Source organism: Xiphophorus maculatus, chromosome 19 (assembly GCF_002775205.1).
Source record: "Xiphophorus maculatus strain JP 163 A chromosome 19, X_maculatus-5.0-male, whole genome shotgun sequence".
NCBI lineage: Eukaryota > Metazoa > Chordata > Actinopteri > Cyprinodontiformes > Poeciliidae > Xiphophorus > Xiphophorus maculatus.
In genome coordinates, this window is record NC_036461.1 from 25,536,339 (window position 1) to 25,551,883 (window position 15,545).

A 15,545-nucleotide genomic window follows, 5' to 3' on the forward strand; every position below is an offset into this window, starting at 1 on the left:
GTCTAACCAAGCGCTGACGGAGCTCAACAGAGACCGACGATGAACGAAACACTAGCGCGGCTGTCGTGATTAATGAACTTTTTTTTCTCTCCGTCTCACAATCAGATGACAACACAAGGGAGCCAAATTTAGCTTTATCACAGAGGCGCCTGCCAACATATCTGGTATTAGTTTCACAGTCCTAAAAGTCCCCAGGCTCTTTGATACCGCATTACCCCGGGTGCACAACACACACGTCTTATGAAGCAGCTGGCTCTGAAATTAGCAAGATGGCACAGAATGAGTAAACAGTTGATGCTAAAGCACTGTGTTGGCACTTGAGCCCCAAGGGGAGGCGGGGAGTGTGAATTGGGAGGGGGCAACACTTGATGGCAAGTTTTCCTAGAGACGCGTCCAAGCAGAAGTCTTCTCTCTTAGCAGCCTCTTCAAGATTGTTCCACGTGTGGCTGGACCTCCAGCCTCCCCCTCTCCACTGCTTTCATTGTGATCCTCAGGAATAAGTGACTCTATAACAAATTGTTGAGGCATGCAGAGTGCCAAGGTCACTGGGTTTGTGAGAGGATCCGGCCCCTCGATGCCCAGAGAGAGTATACCTCGCCAGCTGGAGTGGGTTCCAGCTTTAGCATTACCGGAGCTCAGTTGCACACCCCAGACGGAGCTAAAATCCTTCCTTTGCCCTCCAGATGGATAACACAAACCCTGTTTAGCTGAATATCGATCCAGGCCTCCGCTTCCTCTGCCAAGCTCTCTGTGCTCCAGTCGTAACTGTACCAACACTTTATTGACCGTGATTGCAATCTCCAGCCCCAGTCTGCTTTGTTGATTAGTAAAATTGTAGCGAGGGGACTCTGGCTGCTAAGCTAACGCAGTTCGTGGCACATGTAAAGCACTGGAAGCTAAGCTAACGTTATCCTAAAGTTTAGATCTCACTGACTCAATATTTACTAACAGATTACTACATATTTTCCCTTGTGTTGAAGTTAATCTGCATTTAAAGTCGGGATGCATTTAAAGCTCATATTTGACAAACTGTACATATAAGTGGCTTTTTTGGCTCTGAGGCTCATTATGCCGCCTCAAAGTACCCAGATCTGCTTTCTGACAGTATTTTAAGTATTTCACCGCAGATTACTTGGTACCCGCCTTTGACAAAAACCCACTTCTCAATCTGTTTTTGCAATCCCGTGTCAAAGACATAAGGACAATGTGAGGATGCACAAGACCACAAGATGCTTTGATGAACATGTTTTAAACCACATGCTTATGATTTTTGTTTAATCCGCTCTCTTCTTAGCTATTACGCCACAGAACAAGTGTTGGGGAAACGATTCAAATTCTCAATCGAATTCAGTGCAGGGTCTGTACTTAATTAATCGCAATTATATATTGACAAAATATGAGCGATTTCAACCTTTGTTGCTAAGCTATTCAATCGGTTATTTAGATTATTCAACCATCAAATTAGTGTTGAGTGCTATTATAACCATTCTGCTTTTTCAGGAACCCCGGATCGTTCATGGAACGTCTTTGACAAAATGCGTCTTTAGTAATCTGAGCTGTGAATGTTGACATTAGCTGCTGCAACATGTTTAGCACTGAGATGCTATTTTAAGCCTGAATAGCTTCGCTGACGGGCCAACTCCTTTCAGCAGAACTTTGAACACAACAAAAGTATTTCCCAGCGTCCCATCTCATTGTTTTTCGAAGCATAAATTGTCGCCTGTGCGTCAAATTTATGGGTGTACAAGAAATGTGCCAATACATAAGACCCAGCCTGAACTTTCGTATGTAAAAAACAAAACAAAAACCCTCCGGTTAAAATAATGTCATTCATTTTGTTAAAAAAGAATTTTAATGTTAAAATTTGTCAATTAATCTAATTTATTGTGTTAAAGTCCTGGCCCTACTGATGATGTGTGTTAAAAAGACAAGAAAGGAAAAATACACTTTCACTGGTTTTTACTCAACAATAACATGGTGCAAGAAAAATTAATAATTACTTTTTTTTTTTTTAAAGCAGCTGCAGGTTGCAGTAGAGACTGGAGAGTGGCAGTCAGAGTTACTATGAAAGAGATTAGATTAGCAAATATTCATGTTTTAGTTAAAAATGTGGCAAGATTTAAAGTTGATGTCCACAAACTCCATTTCCGTCCAGTCAGACTGAGCTTAAGCTATTCTGCAAGAAGAATTGTCAAAAATGTCAGGCATAGATAAACACCCAGAAGACGTTCAGCTTTAACTGAAGCAAAAGTGGTTGTAAAAACTGCTAAAAGTAATGTTTAATTAGTCTTTCAACTCACAAATATGCTCTACTTTGTATTTTTCTCTCACATAAATCCCCAAAACTTTATGTGGACGTTTGTGGTTGTAGCACATAATGTGAAAACAATCAAGAGGTTTGTAATGTTTTTGTGACGTATTTTAAACGACTTGCATGAAGCTACAGTTGGTTTTAAATTTAGTTCTATGGCAGGGATTGCGAAATACTAAAGACTTTTTCCATTTCTGAAAAACTCCTTTTAGCTGTGCTTTTTCTCTAAACAAGTTTCCAACAATAAAAAGAAAAGAAATTACTCAGTTTAATCCCTCTGTATATTCTTCTGCACTGTTAATAGTTATTGATTAGGTCTTTTTCTATCATTTAAAACAATATCTTTCTGTCTGAACATATTTTTCACCAGTTGCGAGTACAGTGCTGCTGTAAAAACAACACGCATGCCAGAGTTTTACTTTCTCCTTCCATAAAGTTTTGTAGACTCAAACCAGAGTAATTAGTGTGCAAATAATGCGGCTGCTTACTTCCTGAGCAACAAAAACCAAAACCCCCTTCCCAGCCAGTCAGAATAAATGAACTTTTTGCTTGTAAAGATATCTTTATGGCAAATACATAAACACCCTATTGGTACCGATTCCACCCCGCTTAATTAAAAAAACTCAAAATAAAAAACCAAAATGCTGCGCATTAGGAAAAATGTGGAGAAATAAAAGAAAAGTTGTTTCATGGGAGACACTGGGACTGTTAAAGCAACAGGGTTATCCCGGGGTTTACCCGAGCGAGACGCAACAAGCCCCACAGATCAGGTGAGTAAGAAGTGCAGACTCAGTTTGTAAGGAGTTCTGGTTACGACGTCATCCAACTGGCACGGCCGTCGCCTGGGATCTGCCAGCCCGAGGAGGCCCGTTGCCAGGAGACTGGCTGCTCCTCCCCTAGGGTTATTTACCACACTCCCATTCAAAGTCACAGCCGACGTCTCAGCGGCCCTCTGGAGCGACAGGGGAGGCACGTGGCCGAGGGGGCGACGGGCCTACGACGCACTCCGGCTTTAACAAAACAGCATCATCCAGACAACTTTGACAGAATTCGCTAAATATTCAGCCACGACTCTTTACTGCACTCATGAATATCTGTTAAAGATGTACAAAGACAATGTCAAATTTTTGTTGGCCAATAAATTTTCCCAGACGTTTTTGCAACAAACGACAATATTGTAGTTTAGGGACCAATTTCCAATAATGTAATGGTAATGTCGCAATAATGTGTTGCGGGGTATAATACTCATTTGATCTGGTTAATATTAGATCTAATTGTTTTGATTATCTGCATTAATTTAGTTTGGTTTGGGCTGTGCAAGGAATGTAGTTGGGTCCTTTGTATGGAAGAGGGGTGCGTTGGCGCCATAGTCAAAAGAGTCCACTAGGGGCACTAGTGCGCTCTTCTCTACACTGAATACAAGAGTAAGTGAAAGCGCACTGATCTCATCTTGTGATTAGGCCTGTCACGATAGCAAATTTTGCTGAGCGATTAATTGTCTCAAAAATTATTGCGATAAACGATAATATTGTTTGAAGACCTTTTTACACTGATGTAATGGAAATGATGTAATAATGCATGTGATTTCCTGCCAAAGATAGATACACTTTATTTTCTAAAGAATATTTAACACTGGAGCTGATAAACAAAATAAACAAAACAACCAAAAATAAAATGGATTCTCAGTCTCCATTAACAAAAAACTCCCTTGGAAAAAAAAAACTAAACAACATAAAGCCAAAGTGGAAATAAATACTGCATTCAACCAAAAGAGTACAGATTATGAAGTCTGTATATTATGTTGCCCTTCAGTAATAATTAGATTTAAATAGAGAAGATGGGCACATTGACTACCTGATGCAATAGTTCACACTACATGATTTTTTGCTCCTATTTTTCCCCATACAACAATATTAGATCGTTGGTCTTTCTAAGATTGTGTGGTGTGTTACGGTAGATCATCTTGGCCGCTCCGATCTAAATCAGGGTTTTTCCCGACTAGGAGCTTTAACGCAGCATGTTGAATGTGACAGGCAGCCAATCAGAAAGCGAGGATTCTCCTCCCTGTTTTCTGAGGGGAAATTACTGAGCGAATCCCAAACAGCTGACACGGCGCAACCCGAAGTCCAGCGGACATTGGAGATGATACGTGGAAACAACATTAATGTTTATTCAACATGCAAAGAATAAAGAATGACAAGAGGAGGAGTTGGAGCGAAATTGCTACTGCAGTTGATAAACCCGGTAACGTTTCAGCTGTTCTTCGTTAACGTGACATAAATAGGTTATAATGATTTTCATTCAGTCAGGACTTTACGCTGACACTAGCCACATGCATTGCAGGTAGATTGTAGTAAAGCACTGATTAATGTCTGGTTTTAAAATGAGTTCACTGAACTTGTAGCCATTATTTGGTGCCCATTGTTGGACACCACACGGCAGGACCGAACCCGATCGAACCGTTATACCAAGGATTTCTGTCGACTAATGTGTGGTCTGTCAGGTTTTGAAAATGAGCCGACAATCGGCCGACAGCTCTAAGATTGTGCCGTGTGCGCTGGGCTTTACACTAAGCAAATGAGGAAGGGAGGAGTCGGTGGAGAGCACCGGAGTTCAGCCCTTTTTCATTCAGTCTCATTAGCTGAAAGAGAAAAAGGTCGGAAGAGACGATAGTGCCGATAATTAAAATGAGGTCGATAGCTTTAATTTATCGTACGATTAATCGATTTATCGCGACAGGCCTACTTGTGATCATTTCGTCTCTTACATTTGTCCTTTTATAAGTTAAGAAATGGGATCTAACTCTCAGGAGAATGACATGTGGATGAATGCTAGCCCTGTATGTGCGAATTTGTATGTATTTAGTTTATATTGCTTTAATGTGATGTGCGAAGACTGTTTGGCTAACTAGCTTAGCTCTGTTGCTAACGGCAGTAGGCCTCATGTTCCGTTCGGCATCCTGCAGCTTGATTTGTTTAAATTGAAATAATAACTTGTGATTTTTGTGAAGTAGTACAAGCAATGTACTGTTTTTCACCATTTTGGTTGGAAATATTTCAATTTTTTAATTATTAATTTAGTTCTGACTGTGCCATAAAAAACATTACTTAAATAATTCAGAGTGAAAGGTTTAAATATTGTGAAATAACTGTAATGTGAAATACTTGGTTTTGTCTAAAAAATATAGTGTCAATGACTTGCAGTTAGAAAGGCTGAGAATTGTATGAAAAGAGATTCTGCTTCTCTACACTCAATACAAGCAGTAAGTGAAAGCGCACTGATTTCATCTCGTGATCATTTCTTCTCTTTTATAAGGGCTATCAAATGCAACACCCTAAACTTTAATGTCTAACAAACATGTTACACAGGAACTAGAAGACATTTCAAATATCCAGCAACATGTTAAATGAATCTCTGTAAACAAAAACGTCCCTCAAACAAAGGGCCAGTTCATACCAGTTCACCAGACCAGAGACTTTTGTCATCCAGTTTTCGGTAGAAAAGAGAAAAACGACAAATCATACAAATGGAAATGATTGAGCTCACTTTAATTTACCCTGTGATTAATTACTTTATTGCGACAGGCTGAGTTAAGATAGTTAATTTTGTTAAAGAAGCAAAATTGTGAAAAATCCAACCTTCAGTTTAAGCACATTTACTCGTCAGCAGTGACACGATTCATGGCATCCCTACACATTCTTATAATGTGAATGTTACAAAAGCCATTTTTATTTTTAGATTTAAAAATTTAAGCTGATCTGAGTGTGTGTAAACCTTTAATCATAGAGGTCCGTTTCTAATAGGTACGTCTGTCTCATAATCAGAAAGACGAGAGAACATGTTATTCCTGTAAGTCGCACGTGTGAATCTTCATAAATCAGGAAGCATCTGTTAGTTGACAACAGTCTTTTAGAATAAATGAAACTGAGGCAAATAAATTGGACTCATCAGCCACTATGGACTGTGTAAAAGATGGTAAGGAAGGTAAAAAAAAAATCTGTTGGATAAGTACAGCAATTTTTGGATCACCAAGTTTCCATAGCAACCATCGCACACTGTTTTGATCATGTGGAGTTTTCTGGGGCTTTGGTTAGATCAGACTAGTGTTGGTTTATTCTGCAACAAACATTTTATACAGCAAGAAAATAATAAAGTAACATGGAAAAAAAACCAACAACACATGTCCACTGTCATGTACGGTGGAGGATTTGTGATGCTGTGGATAATTTTAAATCCAGAGGCACTAGTTAGAGTGAACCAAAGCTTGGACTCTACAGAAAAACTGGCAAAGGGCTCGTTGGTAGGTCCTGATCCGAAACATAAAGACAAATCAGCAAAAAAGTAGTTCAACTGACACAAATCCATCTCTGTCTTCAGACATAAATCCTACAGACGAGAAGAGAGCAAAATGATCTGTATGGCAGACTGAGGGTTTTCTTCTAAGCTTTAGACGGATGTAGAAAGAGTTGACAGCATTGGTTCCAAAACTTTAGCCAGCAGCGATTTTGTTGGAAGTAGTTATTTATTTTATCTGAGTAAATGTAGCCAAATGAAACTTTGGATCACTCTAAACAGCAAACATTTCCCATGATGGTGAAATACTAATAAACTTTTATAGCATCCCAGAAGCAACATCAGGAACACCTCCTAAGTTTTTATGCACTCCTGTGTTTTCTTTCTGGTCCCTTTCTTATAGCTAGTGGGTAAATATGTAGATCTGACACTTCTGGCATTACCGTTAATAGGAACCTGCACATGCTCTGACTCTCATTTCTAGATCATTCCTGTTTGTGAACGAGAACTCACACTTCGTTGGCCGCTCCAGTTTCCGCCTCCCTCTTTTCTTGCGCGGCATCATCAGGCCGTCGTCCTTGTCTTTCTCCAGCTCCCGGTCCTCCTGGCTGGACAGGAAGCCGTTCTCCTGGGAGGGACTGGGGCTCTGACCCTGGGAGCCGTCCTCCTCCTGGTAGGAGGACGGGCATCTGGGAATTCCATTCTCCACTTCCCGCTTCTCCTGTCTGGGGAAGCAGGCGTCGGGCGTCTTGTCTCCGCGTGAGTCGGTTTCTCCGTTGTAGACTTGCGATATGGATGGCCGGCACAGCTCGAGGTAACTGTTGCAAACGCTCGCGCAGCCCGTGATGGATCCGCAGCTCTCGACCTGCAGACGGAACGGGACGAAGGAGGGTGAAATGTTAACATTTGCGTTTAGGAGAAAATTGAACGTAAAAAAATATTACATGAGTCAACCTGTATAAGGTTGGCATGTGAATCAGTGAGTTACAGCAATCCCCAACAAACTCCCTCAACTCCAAAGTTCAAAGCTGGGACAAGAAAGCTGCCATACAACCACTAACTTACAAGCGAGGAGGGAAGTTGTGTGTTACAGCAGCACAGAACTATGCCAGGAATGTTGGCTGTTCCTGGAGAAAGTTTTCCCTCCGTCCTCCTGGTTTCGCTCCATAAAAGAGGACTTCATTCAAGAGGTGCTGACCTGTTTGCAGCTGACATGATTTCCAGTGTGTAATAATGTCTCTCTGGCTGTAAAGCATATTTAGATGTCATACGCAGGCCTGTCACGATAGCCAATTTTCCCAGAAGTCGTTGCGTTGACCAATATTATTGTTGTTTTTAGAGCAATTTGCAGTGATATGATGGTAATGGCATGATAATGCCAGCACACCCTCTCAAAGATGAATAAACTTTAAATCCTAGTGAACATCTAATGCTCAAACTGGAAGACATTTTAAATATCCAAAATAAATAACCAAAACAACAAATAAATTCTGAAGTCTTTTGTAAACAAAACTGAACCTCAGAAATAAAGTTAGTTTACACCAATGCACCAGGCTGAAGACGTATGTTGCCCGATTCTAGGTAGACAGAGAGACAGAAAAGAGAAAATGCAATAAATCAAGCAAGTGGAAAATGGAAATCGAGCTTGTTTTCATTTATCATGCAATCAGTTAATTCATTGCTTACTGTGACAGGCCTGGTCATACACAAGTATTTACACCCTCTCACGATGTATTCACAACCTCTAATGTAGTATTTTCAAGGGATTTGTAATGAGAGACCAACACAAAGTGGTGAATAATTGTGAAGTGTGTGGGGCATCGGTTTACTCATCGTCTCCCAGCATCACTGCTAAAACTCACACCAGCAGCAAAACTCAAAGCTGGACAGATAAGAGTCCTGTTTCCAACAGAGTCCATTCCTTTTCTGTTGGATGAAGAAAGGATTTTAAAAACCTTTAAACTATTTAAAGGTTTTAAAGTATCGGCCGATATCCTTAATTTTGGGAAATTGGCTTAAGGTAAGGTAATTTTATTCATATAGCACATTTTCAGCAACAGGGCAATTCTAAGTGCTTTACATGAGTCAGAGGAAATACCAACAAAATTTTTAAAAAAGCTAAAGAAAAACAAAAGTATAAAAGTATAGAACTATGTATTGATTCCCCATGTATAATAAGAATTTATAAACTAGTAGGGGTTTGTCTGGATTCTTGATTTGATAAAATTAGATGTTGGTTCTCCATGTTTGACTCTAAATACTTACATGTGAAGCCGATCTTATCTACCTCACCAAAGGTCAAAAAATCAGCCACTGTCCTCTTCTGCTCTGTAGAGAGAGAGGTTTGACCACCAGGTCGTGTCTTCATGTTTGCAGTAGACAATATTCACTCCATTGTTACCAACTCAATGACTTCCTTGCTATATTTAGTGACATTTCAGACAAAACAAGTTGGCCAAAATCGGAATCGGCAGATTCAGGCTTTTTAAAGATCGGTAATCGGCGACGGGCCAGAAAACTGCAATCGGTGCACCTCTACTTCGTAGTGTAACAAGGAGAACTTTTAGGAATGGCCGTCCGTGCATCCAGTATTTCTAAAGTTCCATATGACTGAAGCTGAGACCCGGTGAAACACCGCCATGTGTTGGGAGCAGCCCAGTCCAAGTCCAGATCTAAGTCTGTGGTGAGGTTCATAGATCCCTTCAATCCAACATGAATAGACCCCTCTTGGGTCTAAAAGATTTATAAATAAGAATTTATAAACTAGTAGGGGTTTGTCTGGAATCTGGTCTAAAAGATTTTAGACCCAAGAGGCGCAAACCTGCAGCTGTAAATCCAGTGAAAGGTGGCTCGAACTGTTGAGTCGGTAGATTGAATACAAATGCACGTCACAATTTTTAAATGACTATTTGTGAAAAACTTTGAAAACCATATATCATTTACCCTCGTCTTTCCAGTTAAACTCATCGAACCACTGTGAAGTACATTCAAGTTTTTTATGGGGTTTTTTTGTATCTCAGGGAGTATGAATCCCTTTGTAAGGCTCTTTGGCGTTCTTGCTGCTGCCTTTAAAACACATGACTTGTTTACTCTGACCATAAAGTTGGTCAGAGACAGAAATCTGAAGATATCTGCTCTCAACGTGACCCTGAAGAATGTCTGGATGCAGAACAAGCCATGCAGAAATAAACTTCTGTCGAAGTTGTAACGTCGAGTAAAGACAAAGCCACAATGAAAGGCAGCCGGCTGTAAGGAATCCCTCTCAGGCCGCGGAGGTCTGCATGACCTCATCGGACAAATTATCCATAAACCGAACAAGTCCAGTCAAACGAGGAGCAGCCTGCCAGTGACTCAGCCGGACACGATGAGTGACAGAAATAAAGCCTCCGCTCCAGGATTATTGATATTCTGACTTGCACGCAGTAACGAAGACAAACGCGGGCAAAAGAGTGCGAGAGCAAACATGTTTGGTGCGACGCAAGTGCTGTTAAAAGCATTACGCAACCGACAAGTGACCCAGTGAACCACATGTGGACGCTGCCAGAGGTCAGAGGTCCCGCTTGGTAAATCAGACAGCCCAGACAGGCAGACAGGGGTCAGAGGCACAACACTAAACTGGTAATCCTACATAATGTGCAGCAGCTTATTAGCATTAAAACATGGCAGTAAATAATATTCTGGATAAAATGTAAAGTTAGACATTTCTTTTTTTGCTGTTTTTTTTTTTTTTTGTCACACTTCAATGTTGTAACTCATTAAATGGGATGTTACGTATTTTCCAGATATATATCCTAATGTTTCATAGCACAATCAAGTCAATATGTAACGTTTGGAAAATGCTTTATAAATCAAAAATAAATTGGAAAAAAAATTGACTTCACAAAAAAAACTTTCAGACTTTTGAACCAATGAGACAAAATTTGAACTTTTTTAGGACTACTTGCTGTTTTGGGATTGATGACTTGCCGTACTTGATGGTCCACTTTCCCACCAGAAAATTCAGAAGGAAAATGTGCAGCCATCAGTTTGTGATCTTAAACTCAAGAACACGTGGGTTATGCAGAGATTCAAAGATCTACTGGAACCAACACTAAATGGCCCGAAACATAGCACCAAAATGAAGGTTCTAAAGTGGTCTAGTCAAAGTCAGGACTTAAATTCAGAAGAGAAACTGTGGCATGGCCTTTAACAGAAAACCCTGCAACGTGGCAAAGATCACTCCTTTGTGATGTCAAAAATCTCAAAGTCCGTTACCAAGAACACTTAATGTCAGCCTTTGCAACCAAGGGTTTTCACATTGGGCCTGGCTGGTTTGGATAGTTTTTCCCCTTAACTGTAGTTCCTCAAGTAAGGTTTGTCTGATACTGAAATTAGTTTTAGGATCTGTAACCTAAGACGACCTCTGAAAGGTTGGGCAAATCCATTTTCACAGCTCTGTATGTCATTTGAGAGAACAATGTTCCACGTTATATGCTAAATGCAACCATTTAACATACCTTTCTGTATCTGGTGAAAAAAACAACAACCCTACTTTACATCCAAAATGTATGCCAGTAGTCTACTCTGAATTTATGTTGAACTGAACTAGCGAGGCAACAAGTGGTTTGGACACAGGAATCCTCCTTGAACATTAAAGCAAAGCCCCATGGGGGTTAAAAAACAACAGGGTCAGTTAATGGGTAAAGAATAAAAAGCTGCTCTTTGCCCTTTCTTGGTAAAACAACAAGGAGCCCAGACAGCTGTGGTACACTCCTGAAAGTTTGTCTCGTTGCTATTCGCAACCCACAGGATTTCTCTGGCCGATTCAAACGTCCACTTTTCTTTCATTTTGCTTTTTATCTGTTGGATCGGACCACCTGAGCCCGCCACCAGTGAGTCAACAGTTCACCACTGCGCCTTCCTTAGACTACCTTTGATAGCTCTCTGCAACGTCAAACCAGGAACACGAGAGCTGAAGCAACGGTGGTGCTCTGACCCCGGGTCTCAACATCACCAGCTGAGGACACAAAGGTTCACTTGCTGCCTTTAATTATTCCACCAACAAATGGTTGCAGTGGCTGCAGGAAAACAATTAACCAGAAGTAGTAACTGCAGTGAACTTAATCATGCCTATGCCAGAGACAAAATGGATAGATAAGGCTACAATGAGTATGCAGACAGTCTGGGACAAACAAAATAATAAGAAGAAAAGAAAAAGGTAGCATGACCATGATTATTTAAAGTTTGGGTTTTCATGGGTTGGATTTGACAATGCTCCGGTGTTGTCTGCAATGCTAAATGAACTGTGGTTACAGCAAAAAGTAATTCATACTATTAGCACTGTAAATGACAAGGCAACTGAAGCGTCATATCGTGTGAACGAGGAGTCGAGTACAGTTAAGAGTTTACAGATATGACAGCAATAATGTAGTTTGGACAGTTTGAACATTGGTTCAACTCAATAGTCAAAAACCTTCGCAGTTCATTGACGTGTGTACAGACAAAAAAAAAAAGGGGGAGTTTTTCCTTCTAAAACATTTAATGAACCAGAAAAATTCAAATTTTTATGTTGCTTTGCCAGTGATCTTAGGTCAGAACCAATCAAAGGAAGATTGACCATTTCCTTACTAATGACCGTCTGATTGCTTATTTTTAGTTCTGCTGATAGTATCAAGAGTTGGACTAGTTCATATTGGTATGAACTGGGTCATTCAGAGAAGGATAACAACTCAAAACACTGACGGCTCTGGCCCAAAGTCAGTCGTCCCACTAGCTGGAAAGCCATAGATATCAAAGTATAGTGATATCTATGCGTGTCCAGGAAGGGTAGATTATAAAAGTATACGTGTTATCAACACCTTTATGTTTGTAGAGGCGTCTGCTAGGTGCCGTCTGGGAAAACAAATTCCACAGAGGTTCACTGTGGATTTTACCTTTATAATGGGTGTTTGTGGTTTTCTTGACCTAACTTATCACAGTATGGTTCCTGGATGTGATCACCGCCGTTCATGAAGGCCCAGCTCTTTTCCGATCGGCTGAAACCGTTTCCTGTTGCTGCTGTGATCGCAGCACTCTTAGTAAAGTAAGTGTGTCCCAACTTGACCGCTGTCTTTTCTTCTGCGCCTATTTGCATATTTTTAATAAAGGAAGTGCTTAGAAGGGGGTCAGAAGGAGCGACCGTGCCTCATTTAATCTCCTGAAGGTTTTTTTTTCCTTCTTCTTTTTTGCTTTTCTGTCCAGACAAATAAATAATTAATCCAAAATGGTTTCAGTGCTGAGGACAAGCTGCCTTCCGGCCAGAACAGACAGCATGCAAACTGAAGCAGAGACAGCTCAGACAGGCAAACGCAGGGCAAAAGCAAAACTCTGACACTGCTGCAGGCTACCGCCACAGATTTAGCAAAAGCATTCCCACCTCTTACACTTTGTTCCCCATTTTGTCACATTATAACCACGACCCACAATCGTTTTTATTGGGTTTCATGTGGTAGCCCGACACAAGGTGGTGCATAATTGTGAAACAGGAGAAGTATACATGGTTTCCAAAAATGTTTGTAAAATCTAAAAAAAAAGTGGGATGGATTTGTACTCCGCTCCCTTTACTTTTACACCAATGACATCGGACGGCAACCGATTCCTCGATATGGTCCACTTCAGTGTGGTTTTCATTGCGAGACAAACACAGCTGTTCTGTGAAGGCCTCAAATGTTTGTTAGAGAACATTAGAGAACAAATATCATCATTAAAAAGTGTAAAGGGTATAAAGCAATGTCTCAAGCTTTGAACAGCATTTTCTTTTTTTCATTTTTCTTTGCTTTTGATTATACAAAACACAAATCTGTCAACAAATGACCCACAATATATTTAATTTCTGTTTTTGGAACCAAGAAAATTATCCTTCAGTCAAACATTTACAACAAGGGAGAGAATATATAGTTTCTTTAGCAGAATCTAGTTGACTCAATCCCTTCCACATTTAGTAAAAAAAATTAATTTAAGCCCACTTTAGGAAACAAGAGACATAGTTTACATCCTGACTGAAAAAAATACACACTTCTTGTACAACTGATGTGCTTTTATTGTGAAACCTCTGGGTGGATATTGTTTGAAATTGGACAGAGATTGCTTAAACCAGACACAGTCGCAGTTTGCCAAATGCCCTCTAGGGGAAACAGCAAATTTGTGGATGAAGGTGTTGTGGTCAAATGACACCAAAACTTGCCTGCATTCAGAATGCCAGGCTCATTTTCCAACGTGTCGGATCAATACTCACTGGGAACTGCTTACGCTTCCTTCCAGGTTTTCCAACTTTAAAGGAGGCACTGCTAAACGTTGACCTCGGCTCCTTCATTTGTCCCACGTCCAGTAATACGCTCTCACCCTGTTGAGAGAAAATGACCCATTAACACTGGCAGTAAAGGAAACATATTCTTTAAAATCACCTTTTGTCCTGAAATGTAGCACAAGTTAGAAAAGCAAATGCATTCCAAATGCACAGCAGCAGAAGTGCAACAGAAAAAATCCCACTTGCACATTAGAGGAAAGTGCAGCAGGTCACGGAGCGTCTTTGGCCGACAATGAGACAGATAGAAACCGAATGACATGCTCTCTTGAGCCAGGCCAGAGTGAAAACTCTGCGAGTGCGCCGCTGACCTTCAAGACAATTGGCTCTTGACACCATTACAAACGCGCTGACCTGCCCCCACGTCCCCCTGCTGCAATTTCCCTTTGATTTATACAAACTGTCAACCGGCGAGAACAAAGCTTCACGTCGGCAGCTCCGAGGCCGACGTGAGAAAGGACGGCCGTAATGTAGAGGCTTTGAGTTCGGTATTGACTGAAAGGGAACGCCAGCGCCAAGTCTGAATGTAAATAAGAGCGACTGCGAGGCGGTGGGGGGATGGAGAGCTGCAGTGGCCGGCTAAGGTGGGAGGGTCTGTCAACAGGACAACGACTAGTAGTGCAAATCTGGCCTTTTAGCGCACAACAAAACGGGAAAGAAGAAAGCCGCTGTGAGTCAAACTCAAGGCCCTCGGGGCCAAATCTGGCCCGCGATAGCTTCTTATGCGGCCCTCTAAACTCCAGATGGAAGCTTAAGTAGAACCTTCAAGGTAACAGTTGTGTGCTTCAGCGTTACCTTGTCAATCAAATCAAAGCAGTTTTTGATTTGAGTCCACAATCGCGAAATTCGCAAAAATCAACAAATCCCCACACATTTGTCTGACGGTTTATCGTCAAGTTTCCGTGAAAATTGTCAAAAAGTAATTGGGGTTTAAGTGTTGCTAGCTCCCACCTGCAGGAGGCAGTGTTTCTTACTTCTGCCACTCAGCTGCCTTGATGCTAAGTAACAAAAAGTCCCATTTACTGTCATATTGTCACCTCTGTAAACTAACAGCCTAAGTAATTTCTTATCAAAAGTGTTTTTTTTGTCTAAATTATCTTTTCTCAAAAAAAGAGAAGGTGATTTGTTTTGTTTTCACCCAAAACAATTTCACAAAAAATTACTTCAGCCATTATTTTAGGAGGACACCTCTTGCAAATATTTCTAAAGTAGCGCCACAAAATTCACAATTTTAACTGCAAATAAGTCACAAATTTTGAAGCGCGACTGACACGTGCGTAAAGTTGTTCAATATCATTTAATTTAAAAAGTACTTATCAAATGCAAAGACAGCTGTTAATTAATACTTTAGCAGTTTGTTCATGGGTTTTATTAACATCTTCTGCCACAACCAGCCCTGTGACTCAAGATCATGAGTCATTTTCATTTTCTCCAATGAAAATGAGTTTGACGCCCCTGATTTAGAAGAAGGCGCTCTGGTAAAATGAGATCACAATTGCAAAGAGTTGAGCTAAATAAAAGGCGAACCAGGAAGAAAACCTTTTAGAGGCTGACGTTTACCGTCCTGCAGGCCACCGCGCTAAACATAGAGCTCTAAAGCAGAAGCCGAGAACATTCGGT

General features: G+C 40.7%; 1 protein-coding gene across 3 annotated transcripts in view; it reads right to left on the bottom strand.

The window, feature by feature from the left end:
- Window positions 1-15,545, bottom strand: part of LOC102219886 (DNA (cytosine-5)-methyltransferase 3A) — a 46,550-nt gene that overhangs the window by 25,355 nt on the left and 5,650 nt on the right. For all 3 annotated transcript variants that reach the window (XM_023353160.1, XM_005799291.2, XM_023353159.1), the window contains exons 3-4: window positions 13,857-13,964; window positions 7,118-7,469 (exon numbers count right to left, since the gene is read on the bottom strand). In XM_023353160.1, the coding sequence (XP_023208928.1) occupies window positions 7,118-7,469; window positions 13,857-13,964 (460 nt within the window). The remainder of the gene's footprint in view (window positions 1-7,117; window positions 7,470-13,856; window positions 13,965-15,545) is intronic.